This window comes from Magnolia sinica, chromosome 2, assembly GCF_029962835.1.
Source record: "Magnolia sinica isolate HGM2019 chromosome 2, MsV1, whole genome shotgun sequence".
NCBI classification, from domain to species: domain Eukaryota; kingdom Viridiplantae; phylum Streptophyta; class Magnoliopsida; order Magnoliales; family Magnoliaceae; genus Magnolia; species Magnolia sinica.
In genome coordinates, this window is record NC_080574.1 from 69,679,221 (window position 1) to 69,706,603 (window position 27,383).

The following is a 27,383-nucleotide window of genomic DNA, read 5'->3' on the forward strand; positions in this document are numbered from 1 at the left end:
CAGGCTTTATATCTCCACTGATTCATGTGGTGTAGTCTACTTGAGCCTTCGGCCTGACTTTGTTTTTGGTTTGTGCCCTAAAATGATCTTTCAAACTAGATGGACGACGTGCATAAAATATATAGATCACGGTGGGCCCCACAAAAACCCTGTCCATCCCTAGCTACGTCCCAGTGGACCAGACCGGTCTGGTTCTCAGGACGCCACCCGATGACCACGGTGCAGCTCGCACACGAGCATTGAGTTGGAACGTGTGGCCACGGGTCCAGTTTTGCTTCTCCTCAGTCCATCCGCACTCCCTTTTCAACCGCCCCACCCCTTCAAAACCTCATATAAACCTCTCCCCCATTCTTTTCCACTGAAATCCCTAATTTCTCTCTCCCTCTCAATCTCCCTCCCCCTCTCTCTCTCTCACCAATGGCGGCGATGCTGGTACTCGTGCTCTCTTTTCCTTTCTCTCACATTTCTTGCAATCAACGGTTGTTTTTTATTTTTACCATAACGGAGTATGTTGTGGGATGATTTTAGAAATTTTGGTGATGGGTTTTGCAGCAACCTCAGATCATACTGTTGAAGGAAGGGACGGATACATCCCAAGGGAAGGCCCAGCTGGTATCCAACATCAACGCCTGCACAATCGTGGCCGATGCTGTCCGCACCACCCTCGGACCCCGCGGCATGGACAAGCTCATCCATGACGACAAGGGAAATACCACCATCTCCAACGACGGTGCTACCATCATGAAGCTCCTTGACATTGTCCACCCTGCTGCCAAGATCCTTGTTGACATCGCCAAGTCACAGGACTCTGAGGTATAAATGCCCTCTCCTCATACTTACGTTAATGCCACTGCATCATGTAAACCTGATATCAATTGGATATGTGAATTGTTGAATCTGGGCCATCCATTCTACCTCATGGTCTTCTTGCATTCCTATGATTAGTAAATTGCAAATAACAGATTAACCAATAAAATTACTTCTATTGTTTAGAACAGAAAGTGTACTAATCACTATTAGGTGAATTGTGTGATGCAACTAGATGGTTTTCAGTCAATATATGCAGGGCCCATGGTTCAGTGATTCGTTGGGCCACATTGTGGTAGCTTGAAAATATCACAGATCGGGTATTTCTTTTCAGTTGTGGATCATTGCTGTACATCTCTACTTGGCCGTCTATTTGCAGGCAACACATTGAAAGGGAAGTATTGTCCTAGTCAGGAGGTTTTCGGTGACTTGTTAATCCATGATGAGGCCTAAACAGTCAATGACACGGATCAACAAACCCTGGGCCCCATTTTGTACGAATTGTACTGATGGAAGCCTTGGGTAAAGGATCATGTTATTCCGCTTACTAGTGGCAATTCCTATTTCGAGTTGGAGCTAGCAAATCTTTTTTGTTTTTTCATCCTTTTTAAATTTTTTTTTTTCCGAGGGGTGTTGAAATTTTATTGAAGAAACAGTCTAAGACATAACATTAAGGAAGATAGAACTGATTCCTGACACAAAAGACCTTTTCTACCTGCACCTCCAGAGCACTCTTTACATGCTTGGACTAGGTCATGTGTTGACGTCCTTCAGGGTCACACCTCTAACAGTAAGTCATCTCCAAAACTGCTGGAAGTTTAAAAATGTCCAAATATCACCAATATTTTCAGTGACATCGGCTATATTTGGTGATATTATTAATCTCAGCCATATTTTGAGAAGAATCCCTTATAAAACTTTCCCTAATCAGGAAAAAATTGGAAAGTTTTTTGAAACCCAAAAAATCTCCATTTTTTCAGGATCTTATTTTTTGGATTTTTTTTCCTTGGGTGACTTCTATTACTCATGTCTATGCATGATTCTCGTGCGTTGACATGGATTTGTGGCGAAAATTAACATTTAAGTGAAAGATGGAGGAATTTGGTGAAATTCTACTTTTTCCATTTTTAGATAATGCTAGAAAATGGAAAATATGTTTTCCCCTGTTAATTAGTGTGGAAATTCTGTATATTAATGAGTGTTGGCTGATCTATTAATTGACTACAAATTTTATGTATTTATTTGATACAATTTTTTTTTTAATTTTATTTTTTATAACACATGGTTAGGCCCTTAGAAAATGGATATTTATTATGTGTGTGTGTGTGTGTGTGTGTGTGTGTGTGTGTGTGTGTGTGTGTATTTCTATATTTTGATTTCTATATATGTAAACATGCGTCATTTACCATCTCTTGAAGTTTTGCTGAAAATTCCACCGTCTTCCTAAGGTTTCCCTCAAACAACAATACTTTTTTTGAGTATTGGCAATACCAATACATGTTTCTGTATCCCCAATCATTTGTACATGTAACAATACTGATACTTTGAAAATTGGGTTAGACAGGGGGATGCTAGATATATGTGGCCAAGAAATATTAATTTCCAACATTAGGGGTGTCATATGAAGTTGGCATTTGGACGGGTTTTTGGGTAGAGCTGTACATGAGTCGAGCTTGGCCCAGCTCGACTCAGCTTGGCTAGTAGCTAACCCCAGCTCGAACTTGGCTCGGTCCTCGAGCCTGATTGGCTAGCTTGGCTTGGTTTGGTTTGGTCAGCAGCTCGGGCCAGTTCGAGCCTATGCGACATTTTCTCAAACATGTAGAGTGCATCTTCAAATTTTTACAGAATGCAAAACAATAACATCTCACAGGTATTTCATCAAACATTGGGCGGGCAACATCAAAATCATGATTTGAGTGTAGTTTTATATTGTGAGATATATATATATATATATATATATTTGTTTTTTTTTTTTTTGTTTTTTTACTGTGATTTATTTCGTATCCATTCCTTCTTCGCCACTAGCTGATCCCGTGGAGAATGTATTACCCCGAAACAGCACTTCATTGAGTCATTTCATCAAACACTTGACGAGCAACATCAATATGAACATAACCGAGTCATCGAGCCGATTCGATCCGAGTCAAGTCGAGCTCGGGCAAGCTCGAACTTGGCTCGAAATTTTTTCGAGCTAAAAAAATCAGCCCGACTCGGCTCGAACTCAGTTTTGAATCGAGTTGAATTGAGCTTTTTTGAGTCGAGTCTAGCGAGTTAACCGAACTAACTCGGTTCGTGTATAGCTCTATTTTTGGGAGAAACATGGTTGGTTGAGATTCATGAGCACCATAAACAACCGTTTGCTAACCTTAATCCAAAAGGGTTTGTATTAGAGAACTCCGTCCCACTGTCTTTTTGTAAGGAAACACTTGGGGTCTACTCTCTTGCATCTTCCTGTGTGAAAAAATCAAAGGTGGCAGTGCTCTTTATGTATCCATCCATAGACTATCAATTTTGAGGGGTGAAGTTTTCTTTTCCACGTGCTTGGATGTTGAGAAGTCCCAAATTTCCACTTGGGTCTGTTTGTATAGAATGCAAACCAGCCAGGGGAAGCATTCAATTTACATTGATAGGATGTTTGCACTTGCTTGGAATGCGGAGGATGTTGCAGCAAACAATTTGCCTTTGCACTTCCCTCGAGAATGTAGGACAACCTTTTTGTTTCTTCAAAAAGTCAAATAGATGAAAAAGAGTTTGCCCGTGATGTGTAAATGGCAGTGTTTTAAATAGCTACGCTATGTAGCATGTAGCTTATGCTACGTAGCGTCGCTTAGCCTTAAAGCTACATAGCGTCGCTTAGCCTTAATGCTATGTAGCGTCGCTTAGCCTTAACAGTACGTAGTTCATGAAAATAGCTTAAGTCACATGTAACCTACGCTACATGATAATTTACATACGCTACACGCTATGTAGCTCTCATTATGAGTTATTTTTCACTGCATTAAAATCAATTAATGTTTTTAATGGTTGTTGTATTTTTCTATTTTCAATAAAAATCAGTTAATCTTTTCAATGCTTTTAGTAAAAATGATATAAGTAACAATATTAAATCAGTTTCGTTGTCTTTTTTTTTAAATTTATACTTAATGATTACCTTTTCCCTTTAGGTTGTGTTTAGTTGCACCAAATATTATGAAATTTTGTTAAACTTCATTATCAAGGAGTCTAATTTGGCGAATATGATGAAATTGGTGCAATCAAGCGCAACCTTGATTAAAAATCTAGAAGTAGCATGTAGCTTGCGCCCCTCACTTTAGAGGGGTGAACACTACGCTACACGCTATTCACTATTTAAAACACCAGTAAATGGCAAATGTGGAGAGAAAAAAGGTTTCCCTTTGTGGCATTGCAATCCAAACAATTTCAAATGCGTAGCATTCTAAGACTTCTCTTTTGCAAAACAAATGGGTGCAAAAGAATTTGTTTCCCCTGGCGTTGATGTCAATTTACTTTCTGCTTATGTCACATACTTGCTTTGCTTTGCTGTCCCCTAGTTTGCACTCTATACAAACAGTCTCTTAATTTTTTAAAAACTTTTTAGTGGTTCAAGGCAAAGAAAATTAATAATGATTGTTTTTAATCCAAATTTGAGGATAGATCATGGATGGCCTTTGCAGAAGTTTACCAGTGCTTACATACATTTTTTTTCTTCCCCTTTGGTCAATTAAGCTGGCCTGATGTTGATCTGTACTTCTTGATTCATCAAGGAGGCCTTATGAAGGTTTAAGGAAAGGGTGTCACTGGCTACCACCACCATGAGTTGCCTATACCATAAGTGGTTAATATTTACTGGATTGTCATCATCGTCTGGGATTTTTGCACCCTTGTTGCTGGTCCAAAGCCTGGATAAAGAGGAGGTTTGCATTGGGTTGGCAGCTGGCATCAAACTTTGACCACTACCTTTTCTCATTGGCCTTCTCCAGTTAGTTGGGATAAGGCTTCGATGATGATGATGATGTTACCATCATCATTATTTCAGTGTTTCCCACAGCATATTGGGGTTTGCTTTTAAACAGTATGTTGGCATAAGACATAACTGGCTGCTCACCAAACATCTACCTTCCTCTTTTATCTAGGATCTTGGTACCGACCATAGTAAAGGTTCACATAGATACCATTCACATGTCAATATGCTCCCAGTCAATATTAGCCCCAGCTCAACTATTACATGCATGCCCCAAATGACAAGCAAGTAGGGTCATGGAGGGCTATTTGTCTGACAGACCACCAAGCAGCAAGCAGTCCACACACTGGAAAGGTCATGCTCCAGTAGTCGTCTGCTCAGAATAGCAGGGAACCACCATGCATTTAATTTCTTTTCCCAACATTATACGCATGCCAACACACTCATGCAATGCCTGATGAGCCTGAAAACCAGCATGATAGGACCAAAATCCAGTGATGTTATCGCATACCAAGACATCGACCCAGCATGTCTTGATTGGTATTTATTTGTACCGGCTGTGTAATCGGTTTGCCTAAAGACTGGGTTGAAGAGATGGGCAACTTAGCTCTTACATGCATGGTCAGAAAACTGTGTTTCTTAGACCTCCCACTAAAAATGTTGTTTTGTGCTTGTGGATGATACCCCTTTTATAAGTTCCCTTAATTCTCTATTTTTAAATTAAAAAAAAAATTATTTTGGATTTTTGCTTAAAAAGGTACTGTGTATCTTGGTAAGTCAACTCAGTGCCAGTTGTGACCAAGTAGCCCAATGTAATGGAAATGTAAAATTTACACCCTCATTGTTCCTACAATGCATCTTGACTGAGTCATAGCCCTTGAATTTTGATGGCCAGTGCATTCGCTTTATCCGCACGGGTGAACAGTTTTTTCTTTTGGAAAATATGAAGTAGCAAGTAACCATTCATTTTTATTTTCTAAGCGTAACAGTAAGTTGGGAAAGCATAATCGCTTTCATATGTCAAAAGATTTGCTTAAGAAGTCAATTTACGTTGAATATCTGTGGGACCAGGCAGTCTGGCTTTCCCAATCTCTTAGATGTTTTTGTTTGTCACTGCATTCTGAAGAGCAATATGTTAATATGTTTTGGAAGTTTGACGATTTGTTCTGTTTGTGTTCAGGTTGGTGATGGAACCACAACTGTGGTGCTCCTTGCAGGGGAGTTTTTGAAGGAGGCAAAGCCCTTTATTGAGGATGGGGTCCATCCTCAGAATCTTATCCGCAGTTACCGGACTGCATGTTATTTGGTATATATATATCTCTCTCTCATAGTTCATTCTTTTGTGTTATTAGGGATTCAATTCTGGGTTCTCTGAGTCAGGAGCCTTGTGACATCTACTGTAGGCAATTAACAAAATCAAAGAGCTCGCTGTAAGCATAGAAGGGAAAAGTCTTGAAGAAAAGAAAAGCTTACTGGCTAAATGTGCTGCTACAACACTCTCCTCGAAGCTCATTGGTGGTGAAAAGGAGTTTTTTGCATCTATGGTTGTGGAGGCTGTCATTGCAATCGGCGATGATGATAGATTAAATTTAATTGGCATAAAGAAGGTATGCCTTTTCTTCCTGAAGTGATTGTTATATACCACTGATTTCCATTTGCTATTGACTACTGATTTCCGCTTGTTTGAAAACCATGGAAAAGAAAAAAGGCTTTCAGGAAATCTAATTCTGTGCTGTTTAAGAAAATAAGAAAAAAAAGTAGCTGTCGAAATCATTTTCCATTTCCACACTCTTCCCTTAGAAAACATGGACACCAATTTCGTCTAAAAAATAAAAATAAAAATAAAAACTATGTTAAATGTTGGTTTCCATGGAAAACAACCTTGCTAAAAAAAGGTGTAAACTGGGTTGCTGATTAAAGAAAAAGTGTAAACTGGATTGATTTCCATGGTTTTCCTTATCCTTGGCATTCTACTGTGGTTTTCCATGTCCACTTTTTGACTTCTCTATATCCTTGGCATTCTACTGTGGTTTTCCCTATCCTTGGCATTCTACTGTGGTTTTCCCTATCCTTGGCATTCTACTGTGGTTTTCCATATCCACTTTTCCATGGTTTTCCATATCCAAACAGGTAGTTTATTTGTATTAAGACTAAGGGCCTGTTTGGTAGAACTTATTTTCAGTACTTATCACTGAAGTGAACCATTGTCAATGATTTTCCTTGATTCAGATTGTTTGACAAATCCCTCCAAATTAAGTGCTTAATTTGGATTTTAACTGAAAAAAAGGTTTTTTTTTTTTTTTTTTTAAAGCTTCCCTCCCTTGACTCGACACTTAACCTGGAATGCGGATGGGAAGTGATTTGCGTTAAAATCTTTTTTGACTAAAATATCCTTATAACTTATTTTAAGTCTGACAACTATGCCCTTTTTCAAGTGACTCCGGTGAAATCTTAGTACTTTTATGTGGCAAAGTTCTATGGGCCCCACCATGATGTATGTGTTATATCCACACCGTTCATTCATTTTTTTAAAAAAAGCTTCCCTCCCTTGACTTAACACGTGAAATGAGGTCGGTAAGTGATTTGCATTAAAATCTTTTGCCAATTTTGACTAGAATATCCTTAAAACTTATTCTAAGTGACAACTTTGCCCTTTTTCAAGTGACTCCAGTGAGATCTTAGTACTTTTATGTGGCAAAGTTCTATGGGCCCCACCATGATGTATGTGTTATATCCACAGCGTTCATTCATTTTACCAGATCATTTTAGGGCATGAGCCAAAAAAATGGGGCAGATACAAAGCTCAAGTGGTCCACACCATGGGAAGCAATGGGGCAATGACGCCCACCGTTGAAACCTTCCTAGGGCCCATCATGATGTTTATTTGCCATCCAACCTGTTCATGAGGTCACACAAAACTGGATGAAGGGAAAGCAAAAGTATCAGCTTGATCCAAAACTTCTATGACCCTTAAGAAGTTTTCAATGGTAGGGGTTCAATCACCACTGTTTTATGTGGTGTGGTCCACTTGAGCTTTGGACCTACCTCATTTTTTGGGCTCATGTACTAAAATGATTTGACAAAATGGATGGGCGGTGTGGATATAACGATATATCATGGTGGGGCTCACAGAACTTTGCCTTGTCAACATGGGAGCAACCTACGTGCATTTCTCTATGCTACGGAATTGGAGTCCATCAAAACCGGATCACGAAGGGGAGGAGATTACGTGATACCCTGGTAATATGTTAGTGGGTGTTGCCCTGACCGTGGGACCTACCTTGAAGCATGTGTTGTATCTATGCCGTCCATTGGTTCTTCATCTTACTTTAGGCCATGGTTCCAAAAATGAAGCAAATTCAATTCTCATGTGGACCACACCACCAGAAACAATGGTCATTGAATGCCCACCATTAAAACATAAGGCTCACCGTAATATTTATTTGTCATCCAATCTATTGATGGTGTCACACAGACCTGGATGAAGGCAAACAACAAATATCAACTTGATCCAAAACTTTTGTAGCCCATGAACAGTTTTTAATGGCGGGCATTCAATCCCTACTGTTTGGTCAACTTGAGATTTGGATCTGCTTTAGTTGGAAGCATGGCCTAAAATGAGCAGTAAAAACTGATGGATGGCGTGGAGATGCAAGCATACATCAAATTGGGCCCCACGGTCAGGGGAACTTACACTAAGGGCCTATTTTTTTTTTTTCAATTCCCTGGGTAAATGGGTAATTATTATTTACCCTTGTATTTATGCTGGGAAGACGCCTTTGACATTGACTTGATGTTGACAGTGCATTGAAACTGAGGAAAAGTGGATTTTTTCCACTAAAACATGTGGGGCCCACTATTATGTATGTGCTTGATCCTACCATCCATTTGTTTTTCCCTTTAATTTTAGACCATGAGCCCAAAAATGAGGCAGATCCAAAGCTCAGCTGGACCACGCCACATAAAACAGCAGGAAAATGAATGCTTACCATTTATTTCTTTTTTGGGGCCACGAAAGTTTTGGATCAAGCTTATTTTTGTGATTTCCCTTCATCTATGTCTGTGTGACGCTATGAACAGGTTGGATGGTAGATACTCATTCCTGTGGGCCCTACGCTTGTTTTAACTTTCAATGGTAGGTGTTAAATTCCTCTTATTTCCTGTGGTGTGGTCCACTTGAGCCTTGTATCTGCCTCGTTTTTTGGCTCATGCCATAAAATGAACACGTAGAACATGTGAAGGGAGTGGATCAAACACATGCATAATGATGGGCCCCACAAATGCTACCACTATAATTTTCGTCCGATAACAACGCCTTTGCGCCACAGTTTTCGAGGCCAAATTACATCCAAAATTATTCTTTTCCAAACAACTGTAAAAGTAATAATTGCTCACTTACAACTCATTTACAGTGGATTTTGAAAAACAAATAGGCCCTAAGGGTAACACCTAATCCGCTCCCAAGACGAACGCGGATTAGCCATGACCCCCATCCAGCCAGGTGGGTGTGACCTTGACAGTGGGCCCACCTTGATGTATGCATTATATATCCACGTCGTCCAGCCATTTTTCCGGCTTCTTTTAGTGCATGGTCCTAAAAATGAATCAGATGCAAATCTTAGGTGGATCACATCACAGGAAACAGTGGTCATTAAATGCCCACCATTAAAAACTTCCTAAGGTCCACCCTATTGTTTATTTGCCATCCAACCTGTTGATAAGGTCACACAGACCTGGATGAAGGGAACAAACAAATATCAGCTTGATCCAAAACTTTTGTGGCCCTTAAAAGGCTTTTATGGTCAATCACCACTGTTTCTTGTGGTGTGGGTCACCCATAGATATGAATATTGGTATTGTATTGGCCAATACGGTTGTATTGTATTTGTATCAGCACGAGATGATACGCAATATGGGGTCGTATCAGCCCGATATGGAAAAATTGATGTATATCAGCCTGTATCGGCCGATACGGGGTGGATCAACATCGCTGCAGGGCTGATATGGTCGATACAGGCTGATATGCCCATAAAAGTCCAATTTTGATTTTTTTTTCCTCAAAATTTTACTCATGTCTCCTCTCTCTCTCTCTCCCCTTTTCATTTAAACCACGAAAGAAACTTAAAAACTCATTTTAGGCTAGATCCTGACCTATTTTGGGATCAAAACAAATGATTTGAATGAGAATTGACAAATCGAAGCGAAGTGGACGATTATGGGAGAAATCGGATAGAAGGGTAAACCTTCGCTTCTTTTTGATATATTTCATCATCTTTTTGTTTTATTTCAATGTAATGGGCCCTAGTTCACCAATCATGTTTGATTTGTGTACAATTAGGGCCTATTTATTTTACCTTCAACAAGTCAAATTGATAGATAATATTCTCATCAAAGAATGGTTTGATACACCATCATATGTATGTCCAAAATACAAAAAAAAGGGATTGATTCTTGAATATCTTATTATTCTCTTGTTTTCCTGATATTTTCCTTAATTCTTTGGCTTAAAAAAAATTTGACCGATACGGGCTGATATGGCCCTGATACCAATACGCGATGTTGTATTGTATTATTTTCCCACCAGGTTGATATGCCAACCAATGCCGACATTCAGAACCATGGTCCACTTAGAGATTTGAATCTGCTTCATTTTTGGGCCCATGCCCTAAAATGAGCTGGCAAAAGGATGGGCGGTGTGGATATACAACACATGCATCGAGGTGGGCCCCATGATCAGGGTCGCACCCACTTGGTTGGGTCGTAGCTTGATCCATGTTCGTTGAAGGCTACTTTGGTAGCTTGCCACGATATTTAAAATGGTGGTGACTCGTGTATCATACACGTTGCGTTGCATAGATGTATGTCCGTCCAGACCATCCAAGCTGTGGGTCCCGTTGTAAATGGATCATAGCCTCAAAATCAAGGTCATCTAGAGTCTAACAATTCAATTTGTGGCTGTCAAATGGATGGCTAAAACTAAATTGGCCGGGGTATAATGTCAATGGGCTAATTTGGATGGGCAATATTATGTTTCGTCGTTTACTTTATAAAAGATAGAAATTGAGCGATAGGGGCAAATATGACAAATTGGTAATTTTCAGACACTTGTGATTTGTGTTTACCAAACAAGTCTTTGAAAAAAAGTGCTTATTTTTAGATATTAACATCTTTTTCAGACAAATTACCAAACAAAATTTCCAGTACTTAATAAATACTAAAATTCAGCACTTTTAAGCTCTCAGTACTTGATTTAATTTTCAGAGCTTATTTTTCAGTTTATCAGATGGCACCCAAGCAAGGTGTCCTGTATCCGTTATGATACGGCCGTATCGGCCGATACGTAACGGTAATGGCCGACACCGTTATGCGATACGGGTTTGAAACGGCCGTTATCTGTGACTGTAACGGCCGTTACGGACCCGTAACGGCTGTTATGGGCCTTGAAAAAAAAAAGAAAAAAACTTTCCTTTTTTCCTTTCTTTTCTTCTTCTTCTTCTCGGGCAGCTGCGGCTGCGGCTATGGCCTTCTTTTTCTTTTTCTTTTTCTTTTTCTTCTTCTTCTTCTTCTCTCTCTCTCTCTCTCTCTCTGTTCTTTCCCTCTTTCCCTCTTTTTTTCTTCTCTTCTTTCCCTCTTTTTTCTTTTCGGTTTCCCTCTCTCCCTTTAAAATTTTTTTTTTTTTTAATTTGCAGGCGTACCACACACTAGCTAGTTGCTGTAGGTACGTGTCACGCTAAGACGAGCGCTGACACTCCTCGAGCTCCGATTTGTACGAACAGTTCAAAGGAGATCAAAGTTATATGGGCTCCATAGTGATGTATTTATTATATCTATACCATTCATCTATTTTTAAATATCATTTCAGAGCATTACCCAAAAAATGAATCGTATCCAAAGATCATCTGGACCACACCAAAAATAGTAGCGGAGATAATGATTTTCACCGTTAAACAATTCGTAGGCCCACCATAACATTTATTTTCCATCCAATCTGTTCATAAGGTCAAAAAGACCTGAATGAAGAGGAAAAACAAATTTCATATTGATCCAAAAGTTCTGTGATCCCAAAAAGGGTTTCAATGGTAGACGTTCAATCCCCCACTACTTTTTGCAGTGTGGTCCACTTGATAATTAGATCTGTATTATTTTTCGTGTCAAGCCTTAAGACGATCTCATCAAATGAATGGACGGTTTAGATATAACACATACCTCATGATCAGACCCACAGGACTTACTGACGTTAATACACACAGGTACACTAGGCGGACTCTCTGGAGTTATGCAGCACGTTTTGTACACGTGCCGCGTGGCCCCACCATAACGTATATATTGCCGTCCATCCATTTTGCCATATCATATTAGGTCATGATCTAAAAAATTAGTAAGATCCAAATCTCAGGTGGACCACACTATAGGAAATAGTGGTTATAGAATGCTCACCATTAAAAATTTCTTAGGGTCCACTGTAATGTTTATTTTTCATCTAACCTGTTAATTGGGTCATATTGACGTGGATGAAGGGAAAACACACAAGTCAGCTTGATTTAAAACTTTTGTAGCCCCTAATAAATTTTTAATGGTGGACGTTTAATTATTGTTGTTTCTTATGGTGCAGTCCACGTGAGCTTTGGATGTGTCTTATTTTTGTGCTCATGCCCTAAAATTATTTGGCAAAATGGATGAACGGTGTGGATATAACACATTCATCATGGGTGGGGCCCAAAAAACTTTGACACGTGTGCTACACTTCACAATCTGAGTCCCGCCTAATTCGGGCCTTTAAAAAAAATTGTACACGAGACATATATTAACTTAAATTTACCAATTAAATTATGGACTGCAATTGCTAACTCACATTGCCAAAATCAAATTGTTTGAATAGTTTTAATTGTTAATTTGTGGACTTTTATTTTTTAAAATAAGGCCTTTTGATTTTTTTCATGATTCACTATCCAATAAATGTCCACCAATTCATAAGTGGGATAATGGCAATAAATTGCATGAATTTGAGGCTGATTTGGAGCATAGATTGGTCCTCCAAGTCAGCCGCAAATTGGCAACGCCATCTGCCTGAATTTAATTTCATTTTTTTAAAGAACTATTAGGAGAAATGATATCAAGTTGTTAAGTATATAAATTAGATATTTAAAAAATTAAATATATGAATTTTGTAGTCAAATTCAGGTTACCTGGTTCAAAAATTAATCAGACAGTCCGATACAACTTCTCACCAAAGAGTGGACCGTTACACCACCATAAACATGTTCCAATTTATAAATGAATGCACATTTGGAATGCTTAGAATATTTCGGATTTAATCTATATTTTTTCATATTTTTTTGGCAAAAAAAAAAATTGCACCGTTACGGGCCGTTACGCTCCCATATCGCCGTTACAACCCCGTATTCGTATCAGTATCGGAGGGCACCGTTAGCCCAACCGATACCGATACAGGGGATACCTTGCACCCAAGTACTCAATTGGATGAGCAGCTTGTCAAGTTATCAGAATGATTTCACTGAACTTGTTCTTGAAACAATCATCTGTCATGTCTGGTAGAGTAGGTTTGTTGTGGTGGCTGGTTTTTGGGAACTGAAAAGGTTCTACTGGGATTATTGAAATTTATGCTTTTGGTAGAAATTTCAGAAGGGCAAAAAATTTATTGTGAAAAGTGGACAGATTCATGCCAGGAACTGTTGGCACCAATCCAAGTGCTTTTGGATTTCCCAAAAGATAAGTTAGCCTGTTTGGATTGGATGAGACCAAAACGTGGAAATGGAAACCCCCCTTGGAATCTGCAAATCAGGGAGATGTAGGGGAAAAGGAAATTCATTTCCATCTCCAATGTTTTTTTTAGCAACTTGATATTCTATGGAAATGTATTTCCTTTTCCGTTCCCATTGTTGGTTATCTACCTAAACTAAGGAAAAGTGCTATAATGAATTAGGGAGCCGTAGCATTTTCCCACCAACTGAGGAAATTAATTAAATAGTTTTTTTTTTTTTTTTTTTGGGCCACTTGTTTCCTCACTTTTTGAGGATTACTTTGGAAAGGAAACACTTTTTACTGTTTCCTCTACTTTCTTTCCCACAGATTTCTGAGGTTTTCCCCCAATCCAAACAAAACCGTGATTTTGCTTCTGCCTCAACAGGAACCCATATGTCCGGCAGTTTCTCTCCTTTCAAATTATTTAGCTGCGTAAACTGAAAACCTTTGCTACAAAGAAACACCTTTTCTGGGTCTAGATGTTTCCCTTATTTATTTCTACTTGATAGAGGTCATTGATATAAATTGATGTTTTATGATTTCGCTTCTCGAACTTGCGCACTGACTACAACATTCTTTGAACTTGTGCACTGACTACAACATTCTTTCTTCCGTCAACAGCTTTTGGGCACGCCAATTTCTAGCAACTTCTTTGCTTTAAAACCTACTTTTAAGAACATGAAGAAATTTGTTGATTCAGACATGACATTCTGGGAAAACACAAAATGCGAACACTTATGTTACTTATATATTGATTTATTATATTATAGACTTAATAGTTATACATGTATAAAAAAGTCCCTTGAAATAGTTGGGATAAAGCTATGGCGATGATGTATAGAAATCTCTGTCCATGTATTCATGTCTCTCTATAGTATTCATATCTATATGTTTTTTTTTTTTTTGTGTGTGTGTGTGTGTGTGTGTGTGTGTACACATGCGTATGTGATATGTATGTCTGTATAGTGCTTACCCCAATTAATTGGGATAAGGTGTGGATGAGGATGGTATATGTGTATGTGTAGTGATTTATGTTTACATAGGCCTCTTTGCCTAACTCTAAACCCCTCAAATTGTCTACAACTGAAGCCTTCTGAAGATATAGTGGTTTTTGTCACAAGAGTGAAGTGGAGAAAAGGGCATTGTGCTGCCCAATGTCATGTAGACCTCCATCAATCAAAACTTTAGTCCTTCCAAGGTTGTGGCTGACTTTCCTTGCTGATATCCCTTTCGACCTGTCTTTTTTCAAATGCCCTTCCAAGGTCACAAACAAGCTTGAATCAATTCAAAGCAGTTCATTTGGAATAACACTGAAGCTGGTCACGAGTTTCATCTCGTGCATTGGGATGCAATTTGCATGCCAATCAAGACAGCCCTTGGCATAAGAAACACTGCTTTGCTTGTAAAATGGTGGAGGATTATAAATCACAACATACCTTTTTTGAAAACATCCTAGCAGTTAAGTATGGCATGCCAACCAATGGACGGGATGTTAATATGGCTTCTGGCAGGAAGGGTTCTGTAATTTGGAAGGCATATCTTCAGTTCATGGCTTGTTCTCGAAGCTCACCAGATTTAGGGCCAGCGAGGGGTTCAAGTCGAGATTCTGGGAGGGTTGCTGGTGGTCAGAGGTGCCTCTTTGCCTCCTGTGCGAATCTTGTATGTGATGGCGCTTCATCGAGGTGGTAAAGTTTCCCATTTTTCCGGCAGGTGGCAAGGCAAATGGTTTGGTCACCGAGATTCAGGTGTAATCCCAAAAGTAAATAGATCATCTTGTTGTCTCAATTATTGTTTAAAGTTAGAAGCAACTCTCCTTTGCATGGGTGGCACTGGTAGGAGAGTCTAGGAGCTTGAGGCTGTTGGAGATTTCTCAGTCTTGTCACTTTCCCAATCCCTGCAGGCTAAACCTGGTCTTGAATTGGGTTGGATCTTAGATCCTCAGCAGTTTGGTCAGGTGGTGCTCCAGTGAAGGTAGAGGCTTTCTGTTTGATGGTGTTTGGATAATGTTTTGATGCTGAACCACCTTAAGAATAGGGGCTTCGCGCTGCCCAATTGTTGCTCCATGTGCTGCAAAGTGTAAGAAAATGTCCCACATTTATTCCGTCATTGTCGTTTTGCTGGTTGTGTTTGACCGTCGATTCTCAGTAAGTTTAGTATTCGGTAAGTCATTTCATTTTCTGTCAGGGGCATCTTTCTAGTTGGAGGTCCAGCATGGGCCCCAATCAGTAAATTGCTATGGAATTATGTAGTTAAAGCTTCTCTATGATGCATCTGGTCAGAAGGGACCGGGAGGATTTTCAGGCTCTGAGGGAACTTAGTTAAGAGCTTTGGTCTTGTGGCCTGTAATCAATCATATGTTGGAGAAGAAAGAAGAAAAGGAAGAAGGGAATTTTAGACAAATGGTTGTTTAGAGAACTCTCTCTCCTCTCACACCTTAATGATATTTTATTAAACCTAACGAACATAAATGATAGTATCCTGAGGGAGTACCAATTGTAGGGCAAGATGTTACACAGGTCCAGCTTGCCCATAATAGCTTGAAGATGAGAAGGATGAATAGTTTTTGTGAGAAAATTTGTGAGCTGATCATTTGTTCGAACATGTGTATGAAGAAAGCCAGAAGGAAATCTTCTTGTGAACAAAATGTCAATTGACCTCTATGTGCTTTGTTCTTTCATGAAAGACCGGATTGGACAATGTGAATAGCTACCTGATTGTCTCTATACAATAGAATTGGAGTAGAAATGGATATATGCACATGCCGAGAAGAAGCTATTGGAGCCGAATGCCTCACAAGCATCATGAGCCATAGATTGATACTTTGCTTCTCAAACCATGCCCGAGGTGATTGTTTGAGACCATACAAAATCTTCTTCAACTTGCAGACTTTTCCTCTCGTGTTCAATAATCGAAAGCTAGGTGGGGACATGTAAACTTCCTTGTGAAGATCGCCATGAAGAAGGGAATTATTCATGTCAAGTTGATGAAGAGACCAGCATCTGTGAGCTGTCGCAGATGGCAGGACACGCGTTGTAGTGTAGACATGTGATTGGTGGCACTTGAGTTGATCACCCAGGGACTACCAGTAGAAGTAATGTGAAGGTCAGAATACATGTCTGCATGAGGTTGGAGGACTCAGATGCAAAATTACCTTGGAGGCTAGCCATCTTATGGAGCATAGAGTTATATTTGGTCCGAGAGATTTGAACCATATAGAGGGATTGCAGTCAGTTGTACGATCAGAAATGGAAGGTTCCCTTGTTTCAATAGACATATAATGAGGCAGCTTACCATAAAGCTTCCAATAACTCTCGACAAAATGATTCTTCTGCTTATAATGAGTACAAAAACGTACTCCTTTACTACGACCGATATCACACTCTCCTGTGACATGGCTAAACTTATTATCTCGACCCAAGGGGCCTTTGAAGATAAGTGCTGATTTTCCTATGGCGGGAAGTGGTGTTTCCATCAGCCTCTTATGCCGCTCATCTTTGAGGAGAAGGGCGTATGTGCTGTTGAGACTGGACAGGGTTTGATGCCCGAAGATATGAGCATGAATGGGTTCAAAATCATTATTGAACCCCTGCTAATAAATGGGTTCAAAATCATTATTGAACCCCTGCTAATAACTAAATTATCCTTCAATTTTTTGTTATTTGTTTTCTATGCTTTGGTATCTTTCAAACAAAAGAACTTGGCATCCTCAGAATATTTCAATTTCTACCAGAGACTACAAAGTTTTGTGTAATATGCTGCAACTGATTTATCCCCTTGGCGAAGAGAAGCTATCTCTGGATGTAGTTGGTAGAACTAGGCAATGTTATATTGATCTGAATATAACTCATGCACTGTCCCATTCTTATTTAGCAGAGGAAAGTAAACACAAGCCCTTGCTAATATCTTCACTCATAAAATTCAACAGCCATGACATCACAAATAAATTGGTTTAACTAAGGTCCCATCAATATATCCAAGTTTTTGCTTGCCTCTAATAAACATTTTCACTGCTCATGACCATTGCAGGGAATTATTTTCGGTTAGCTTAGTATTTGTTATTTGGGGACTTGGATTTTCAGAATGATGCATTTTAGAGGTCTATTCAGATATCCCAGATGTAATTTTGGGAAAAGACAGCCATCGAGGCAAAATTACCATAAAAAGGGCCTAGATGTAATAATGCAAATGGGACAGCTGTAAATGCAGCAATAGCAATGCTAGTAATGGAGTATCCAAAAAAAAAGAAAAGATTAAAGCCCAGTAATGCAGGGGCATTTTCACACCAGGCTTGAGTGAGGTGGCTTGTGAGATGTAGGGTCACACTCGGGGTTGGCGGCCTATGTGAGGCAGGCCCCACCCGTGTGAGGCGGGTGGCTTGTGTGAGGTGGACCCTATGTGATGCAGGGCCCACAAGGGGGGTTTGGCCGATGACCTAACCCATGGGATGTGGGACCTGGGCTATGAGATAAAGGGATTGATTCGCCATGCTCTATCAGTTTGAGCTATTAGAGCAAGTGATTAGTTGTCCTGTATCAAAGTGGTATCAGAGCGGGAGGTTTTGTGTTCGAGACTCCTCACTGGGGGTAATTAATGCGGGGGCACACTCGGTGTGAGCGGCCCGTGTGAGGCGGGCCTCAACCATGTGAGGCGGAACCCATGTGATGTGGGGCCCACAAGGGGGGTTTCAGCCGAGGACCTAACCCATGGGATGTGGGGCCTGGGCTATGGGATAATGAGATTGATTCACCATGTTCTATCAGTTTGAGCTTTTAGAGCAAGTGGTTAGTTGTCCTGCATCATCCATTGAGTTCAAGCATGTAAATAAGAGAAAAAAAGGAATGATGAAACTCAACAAGGGAATGAAGATCAAGTCCAGGTCTGATCATACCTTCAAGATCAACCAGGTAGACAGATGTATTCCACCCAACAACCCGTAATGAACAACCAAACAGTACGAATAAAGAGCAATATGAAAAGAAGTATAAACAGTCCAAAGTTGCTTGATAGGAAATGAACGATTGAACAAAAAACCCAAAGAAACTATTTTTTATTTTGCCGTCAAACATTAGTAATCATGGATAGATTCTACACAAGAAACCGACTAGATGGGTAAAGTTTAAGGTCCATTCTCCAAGGAATCTGACAAATCAATGGTCGAGATTGATTCCAGACAGTTTTTTTTTTTTTTTTTTTTTTTTTTTAAATTTCTTCCTGAAAATAGAAGAAAAATGAAAAAAAAAGTAGTAAAAAATGCCTTAAAAATGGAGTAAATCACAATAAATTCACATCTAGTCAAATGTGCCCCTGATCTTCTTCATCTTTGATCAGTGGAAGTGGGCCTACTTGATTTAGGCGATCATATATCTTCAAGAAGTAGATGGTTTAAAATCGATGGATATGGGAGTAATCTCTAGCTCTAATACCATGTAGTGAGATCTAAATCTCACAGAGAAACAGAGAAAAAGAAGAAGAAGAGAGGATGCTTGAATGATGAAGAAGATTCTTATATTCCACTTCATTTCTTGGGAAGGATACAACTTCTAGGGAGAGAATATTCTAACTTCAGAAAATACAGGGTAAGACGTAATTGATACATGATAAGAATGACTTAAATACAATATATTACAAGAATGGTACATTTGAGGAGTATATAAGAAAGGATGCCCAAATCTGTATACTACTTCGGAGGAGTATGCATAATGTGAACTCCTTCAACACAACCAACATTTGATAAACCTAGGCATTCAGGATATAGGTATGGATGATCTTGGCTTTTTTTTTTTTTTTTGTTGTGAAGGATAATGGAGATTTTATTAAAGGCCCACAAGCAACAGCTAGTGGGAAAAGAATACAAGAGAGGGGGAACCCCCTAAGAACAAGATGATCTTGGTTTTTTTTTTTTTTTTTTGAAGGATAATGGAGATTTTATTAAAGGCCCACAAGCAACAGCTAGTGGGAAAAGAATACAAGAGAGGGGGAAACCCCTACGAACAAAAAAAAATAAAAAATAAAAATCTACTAGGAATCAAAATTCTTCAAGAGGGAGGCCCATTCGGAAACGAAAACTGTGACGTTAGCCATCACTGCCTCAACGGAGCTAGAGCTGTTGCAAAAACAACGCCTATTTCTCTTAGCCCACATTGCCCACCAAACAACATCTAGGATGACCAAATGCCATATGGCCCCTTCCTTTCTTCCCAAACATCTCCTGTGCCAGGCCCAAAGGACATCCCCAATGTTGCTTGGTGTTGCCTATGGCGTCTTGACATGAGAGAGGAAGTGAGACCACACCTTGGATGTTAAGGGGCAGAAAATGAAGAGATCATCGACTGACTTCACAACTTGCTTACATAGGGAACACATGTTTGGGATGGTCATGGAATGTCAATTGTCAATACTTTCTTCTTACCCACCAACTACATGAACGTCGAGATTCTTTCATTTTGACAGTTTTCTTTCGATTCTTTCAACCACCTTATCCCATAGATACGTGGTAGGCTTCCCAATGAACAGCAGGAGCCCCAAATATAATGAGGGAAGGGATCTAGCCTTGCATCTGAAAATTGAAGCCAAATAGGACACCTTGTCTTTACATAGATGGATACCCAAGATCTTGCTTTTGCCCAAATTAACCTTAAAGCCTGAAACTACCTCAAAGCACACGACTATCTTTCGCAAATTGTCCATCATATATGGATTAGCATCGCAGAATATAATGGTGCCGTCAGCGATTTGGAGATGAGAAATGGGCTCTCCCAACTTGGACACCTTGAATTTGCTAATGAGATTGGTCTCTTGACCTCTTGATAACATCCGGCTGAAAGCTTCTGCAACGATAAAGAATAGAAAGGGAGATAGTGGGTGCCCTTGCCGAAGGCCCCTAAATGGCTTGAAAAAGCCTTTTTGGACAATCATTAACAAGCAACGAAAAAAATGAGGAGCCGACACGCTTGAATTCATCTTCTCCACTTGGCATTGCATCCCATCATCTCCAACAAATAATCAAGGAAGTTCCATTCGACATGGTCATGTGCCTTCTCGATATCAAGTTTGCAAGTAATCCCTGACTTTTTCTTTGAATCTGGAGTCTATGCACGCACTCATGAACTATGAGAGCATTGTCCATAATTTGACGTCCTCCCACAAAGGCCCCTTGGCTATCTGAGATGACATTAGCAATCACCTCATGAAAGCGTGAAGCAAGAATCTTAGCTAGGATCTTGTAAGGACTCCTGATGAGACCGATTGTGTGAAAGTTTTTCAGACAATCTTCTACTACTTTAGAGATAGTAGCAATGGAGTAGTTTTATGTTTTTGAGTCTTTAGCTATCGTTAGAAGAACACATGCATTGCTTCTTTAGACTTTCTAATCTCTCTAAACTGCTTCTTACTATATAATCTCTCCAAGAACTAATTGATCTCCAAAAATTAGTGTTTTAATGCCAAAAGTGTAGGTCCACCTTTATGTTGCGTAAAAAAAGACAGCATGTGCACGTGATAGTATCCAAGTAATACAAGAATTATGTTTATTGGCACGCAACGTTTAAAATATTGGCGAGATGTTGACATTATCAGTATCGCCAACCCAGCGGCGATACCGATAGTCCCTTTAGTCGTTTCTCTTACGGAAATTGATGAGATATCGCTGAAATTTTCGAAGAATTCAATATTCTAACTTTGTCAAAATTTTCGGACTATTTCACCAAGATTTCCAAAAACTTCAAAACTCAAAAGATATTTCGCAGCTTGTGTAAATACTGAAAATTCAAAAAAAAAAAGAAAGAAAGAACTAAAACGAAGGATTTAAAAAATCTCTCTACAAATCTAAGTTGTAAAGACAAATTCGGCAACTGCTTTACAAAATCAATGGATTCGAGCACAAAGTGGGGCTGAAATTGAGGATTGAAGCTTAGTTCGGTCGGAATTGGAAAATATGAAAAAAATCCCCCCAAAAATCATATTTTTCTTAGATCAAAGGAATTTTCCCCAAAAATACCCCGCAATTGTCAGATTTCCAAAACATACCTTCAGCTTTCACTGGAAGGCCGATTTTTTTTTCCCCCCTTCATATTTGTCTTTATTTTGAGATAAGAGAGAGAAATCGGGAGACATATCTTCCCTTATTTGATCGCGACTTGGATGCAGTGTTCGAAATATCAGTATCGCATTAGGTACCGCACCCTTGGGATACGGATACGCATCGATTATTGCATGGGATATATCGGTTGTATCGCGTAATGTATCGTTGTTGTTGGAAACATGGGGAAATTGGTCGAATTTTTCAGTGAAACTTCAGTGATTGTTAAAAAAGACATCAACACATTTATAAATCAAAACATTACAAAAATAAATAAGTGCACATAATATGTTTTCTTTGTATGGGGTCCTAATCTGTGTTGTCTAACTGAATTGATGCAAGTGTTTTCAAAATCTATTAATATAATTTATAAATGTAAGAAGACATGTGGAAACATAAACAATACATTCAAAAGCAAAAGAAGAATCACTAGATCATGTTATATACATGTTTGATTTTATGTTTGGACACAAGGATTGCAATCATGTTGTTCGAAAACGGTTACATTTCGGCCATAACGGCCGATATGAAACGGTAACAGCCGTGACCATTACGCGTTACGGGGTCGTAACAGCCACCCCCTCTTTTTTGTGCACGTAACGGCCGTTACGGCCCATAACGGCCGTTATGGTACTGTAGCAACTGTTACAGGCCTAAAGAAAATAGGAAAAAAAGAAAAAAAGCATACTTTTTATTTTATTTATTTATTTTACTTCTTCTTCTTCTTCTTCTTCTTCTCGGGCTGCGGCTGCCCCTCTCGTTTTCTCCTCCTCCTTCTCGGGCTGCGGTTGTGGCCCTGCTGTAGTTGCCCCTCTCGTTTTCTCCTTCTCTCTTGTTTTCCCTCTCTTTCCCTCTCGTTTTCTTCTTCTCTCTCATTTTCCCTTTCTTTCCCTCTCATTTTTTCTTTTTCCCTCTCATTTCCCTCTCTCTCTCTCGGTCTGAAAAAAAAATGAATGGGTGCGTGGCTATAAAACAGCCACAGACCTTATTTGTTTAAGTGGTCTGCGGCGCACGCTGTTTAGTGCACTTGCACTATTTTAGTGCATGCGGCCCACCTTGATTTATGTATTTTATTATATATCCATGCCACCCATCAGTTTTTCCTGATCATTTCAAGGTATGGTCCCTAAAATGAAGCAGATCTAGATCTCAAGTGGACCACATAGTAGGATTGAATGCCCACTGTGCACTTGCATTGTTTTAGTGCATGTGGCCCACCTTGCTTTATGTGTTGTATTATATATCCATGCCACCCATCAATTTTTCCTGATCATTTCAAGGCATGGTCCCTAAAATGAAGCAGATCCAGATCTCAAGTGGACCGCACAATAGGATTGAATGCCCATTGTGCACTTGCATTGTTTTAGTGCATGCGACCCACCTTGATTTATGTGTTGTATTATTTATCCATGCTGCCCATCAGTTTTTCCTGATCATTTCAAGGCATGGTCCTTAAAATGATGTAGATCCATGTCTCAAGTGGACCGCACAGTAGGATTGAATGCCCATTGTTAAAAACTTATTATGGCCCACTGTAATGTTTATTTACCATCGAAACTACTGATAAGGTTGCGTGGACCTGGATCAAGGAAAACAAAAGTTGCAACTTTAAAATAATAAATAAATAATAATAATAATAATAAAAGTTTTAATTGTGGGAATTCAATCCCTACTGTGTGGTCCTCCAAAGATTTGGATTTGCCTCATTTATGGACCATCCCCTAAAATGAGTTGGCAAAAAGGATGGACAACATGGATATACAACAAATGCATCAAGGATTCAAGGTTGGTCCTATGTTTAGGGCGTCATTCACTAGAGGTCCACCTAAGGTTTAAATCTGCCTGATTTTTTGGATCATGCTTTAAAGTGAGTTGGCAAAATAGATTGACGACACAAATATACAAATACATTAAGGTGGACCCCAGTTTCAAGGCCTCACCCACTAGTGGTCCACCTTAGATTTGAATCTACCTCATTTTTGGACCATGCCTTAAAATGATTTGATGAAACGGATGGGCGTCATTGATATAGAATACATACATCGTGGTGGGCCCTATGTACGTGGCTGTAAAAATTGTCCATGAGGCATACATTAACTCAAAATTAATAAATTAAATTATGGCACTATTGTTGCCACGTCACAATTCCAAAATTAAATTATTTAAATAATTTTCACCGTTAATTTGCAAACACTTGTTTTTCTGAACTAGGATCATTTGATATTTTTCATTCTTCACCGTTCAATAAATATACACCAATCCATTAGTGAGATAAGTGTCAATAGATTGCATGAATTTAACGTTGACTTGGGGCATCAAATGGTCCACCAAATCAGCTCTAAATCGACAACACTATTTACTTGAATATAATTTCAATTTTTTTCTTAAGATTTATTGGGAAAAATTATATTAATTTGTTAGATATATGAATTATATAATTGGACATAAAAGTCCCTAGATTGTATGTTGAAATAAAATATACACTAGTCACAAGGTATTAATACACCAATACCTACGAATATGAGATATTTTGGTATTAGATTCATTCTAATTAATTCATATTGATATTATATAGTTAGATAATTAAATATAAAAGATCTATAGCCAATACTAGGTTGTCAGGTTCATAAATTCATTAGGCGGTCCGATATAACTTCTCACCAAAGAGTGGACCGTTACACCACCATAAACATGTTCCAAATTATAAATGAATGTATATTTGAAATATTTAGAATATTCCAGATTTAATGGACATTTCTTCATAATTTTTTGACGAAAAAAATTGCACCGTTACGGGACTTGTATCGGCCGATACGGGGTGTATCCGTATAGGTAACGGTGGGCACCGTTACGCCCTCCGATACCGATACAGAATACCTTGATTGCAATCGATTTGCAAGAAAGTGGGAAATTTTTATTTATTTTTTTATAAAAATTTTCCACAACTCGGCCCATCTCTTCCAAATCACGAAATTGAAGCTCCCAATATATGATTTTCCATGTAAAACATAAAAAACCATGGATTTGTAACAATTTGATACGGATTTATAAAATGCTCACCGGATCAAACATGTGAGATATATCGAATTACTTGTGAGTTTCGTATCGCATAGGTGGGATACAAGATATATCGTGGGATATATCGGCTGATATTGTCGATAATTAAAAACTGCTTGGATGTGACCTCGGAACCGGCGATGTGGGTGGGACCTTGACCATAGGGCCCACCTTGATGCATGCATTGTATATCCACGCCGTCCATCTGTTTTACCAACTTATTTTAGAGTGTGGTCCCAAAAATGAAGAAACAAATTTTAGGTGGACCACACCACAGGAAATAGTGGTCATTGAACGCTTACCATTAAAAACTTTACAGGGTCCGCTGTAATGTTTATTGACCACCCAACTCGTTGATTAGGTCACACAGACCTGGATGAAATTAAAAAAAAACAAATATCATCTTGATAAAAAACTTTTGTAGCCCACAAAAGGTTTTTAATGTGCAGTAACCATTGTTTCCTGTTGTGTGGTCCACTTGAAATTCGTATTTGCTTCAGATTTGGGACCATGCCTAAAAATAAGTTGGCAAAACAGATGGATGGCGTGGTTATACAATGCACACATCAAGATGGGCCATATGGTCAAGGTCCCACCCACATCATTGGTTCCCATGTGGCAGCCAAGTTGCGGTAGGCAAGGACGCGGATTGGGTATTCCCTCACTAGGACCTAGCTAGAGACGGACAATCCTGTCATGGGATCTATGGGGCCCACCATGATGTATATGTTCGATCCATGTCGTCTATCCATTTTGACATATCATTTACTAAAAAGGAGGTAGATCTAAGGCTCAAGTGGACCATACTACTGGAAGTAGTGGGGATTGAAGCCTACCCTTGAAAACTTCTTGAGGGCCACAAAAGTTTTAGATCAAGCTGATATTTATTATATTTTCCCTTCATCCAGGTCTATGTGACCTTATGAACATCACGATGGATTGTGGAAAGGTTTTGAACGGTAAGAGTTCAATCCCGCACTGCTTCTTGTGTTTATTATTGGTCTTTAATTTGACCATGTATGCTTTTTTTTTTTTTTTTTCTTCCTTTTTCTTTTTATTTTGTTAATGGCACCGACCCTTTACATGTGGAATCCTAGAATACCTATGAGATCTGAGCCACTCACTAGATTGGACCCATTGTGTAGATGTCTTATGTCAAATGATAGGCTTTTCTCATCACGTAGGACAAGTATATTAATGCCCACAAATTTGATGTCTCAAGTGGACCGCACCACATGAAATAATGGCCATTAAATGCCCACCATTAAAAACTTCTTTAAAGCCACAAAAGTTTTTGATGGATGCATGGATGGGATGGGATGGGATGGATGGTTGTATGGATGGTTATAGGGATGGATGGGTTGGGATGGCTGGATGAATGGATGAAACTTATTATGTATGCATTCTTTTTGCAATTTTTTGATTCCTAAATATGCAAATATATGTATTTAGACATCTCCTGACGTTTCACTGAAAAATTCCACAAGTTTCCCCCCTTTTCTCCGTATTTTTGGTTATTGGCGATATTATTGGTGATAACAATATTTTATCTTTATTCCCGGCCAGTGAAACTTGTAGCGATATCAACAACTTGAACAATGTTGTCACGTGACATGTGGACTATGTAATTGTATATACATATATATTATGAAGTAGTGTGTTTATTTGCCTTATATTTTATAGCTAGTAAGTTGGACACATTTTAATTTTTTTTTTTTTTTTTTTTTTTTTTTTTTCTATTTACTAAAATGACTTGAAAAAAGGAAGAAAAGAAAGCAACGAGGAATGTAAGCGGACTAGGAAAGTAGTGGGATTCCAAGTTCCAACAAGTTGACTCTCTCTCTCTCTCTCTCTCTAGAGGATGCCATCTAAGTGGGAAGAAGTATGCCAATCATTGCTAATAATGAAGGCAGGCTCCAAGGCCATGGATTCAAAAGTGACATCCATTACAAGGCATTATGGGGATCCCCTGGCATCATTAAGGGTGCAAAGAATTTAGAGGCCTTCGCTAAGAGTCTGGTTTCACACTGATTTAGTCCTAGGGTCCAATGTTATCCAAATCGTACGATTCACAATTCATATCGTAAAATGGCATCGTATGGGTGTACGATTTGAATTGTGAACCCAAATTGTAAATCCTAAATAATCATATCTGAATCGTACAAATCGTAAGATAATTGTAGACTGCGTAAATGGGTAAAAAATACTTTTAAAAAAATCAATTTATTATATTTTTTGTTCAATTTTTTTCTTTTCTTTGTACCCCTTTGCTCATAAAATATGAAAAAGGCTCTCCCCTATGAAAAATGTCCCTTTTTTTTTTCCGAGAGAGAGAGAGAGAGAGAGAGAGAGAGAGAGAGACTCAAAACAAAGAAATCAAGATATCCTTTTATTCACAATGGAATTGAATGCCATTGTTCCTAACATGATTCTACACTTAAGAAAGGTACAAAACATTTTTTTCAAGGACTCTTGTATGTTTTTAAAGGTAATTTTTTTGAAAGACAACAACAGAAGACAAAGGAAAAAGACAAGAAGCCTTTACCATCACAATATGTATACCATATACATTTTCTCAATTGATAATATCATGATATATGTTACTTTTTTGGTACATGTTGATGGTAAATGGATGATTGATGAGTTTTTAATCTTTATGATTTACTTATATATTTTCATATGCCTTAAATATATATTGTAAATCAGAAAACAAGCTTA

General features: G+C 38.8%; 1 protein-coding gene across 1 annotated transcript in view; it reads left to right on the forward strand.

The window, feature by feature from the left end:
- The first annotated feature begins 275 nt into the window (after positions 1 to 275).
- The window catches only part of LOC131237186 (T-complex protein 1 subunit eta), a 51,320-nt gene continuing 24,212 nt past the window's right edge, over positions 276 to 27,383 (forward strand). Inside the window, exons 1-4 of the mRNA XM_058234857.1 lie at positions 276 to 432; positions 553 to 813; positions 5,949 to 6,074; positions 6,172 to 6,375. Coding sequence (XP_058090840.1) covers positions 418 to 432; positions 553 to 813; positions 5,949 to 6,074; positions 6,172 to 6,375 — 606 coding nt within the window. The 5' untranslated portion in view covers positions 276 to 417. The remainder of the gene's footprint in view (positions 433 to 552; positions 814 to 5,948; positions 6,075 to 6,171; positions 6,376 to 27,383) is intronic.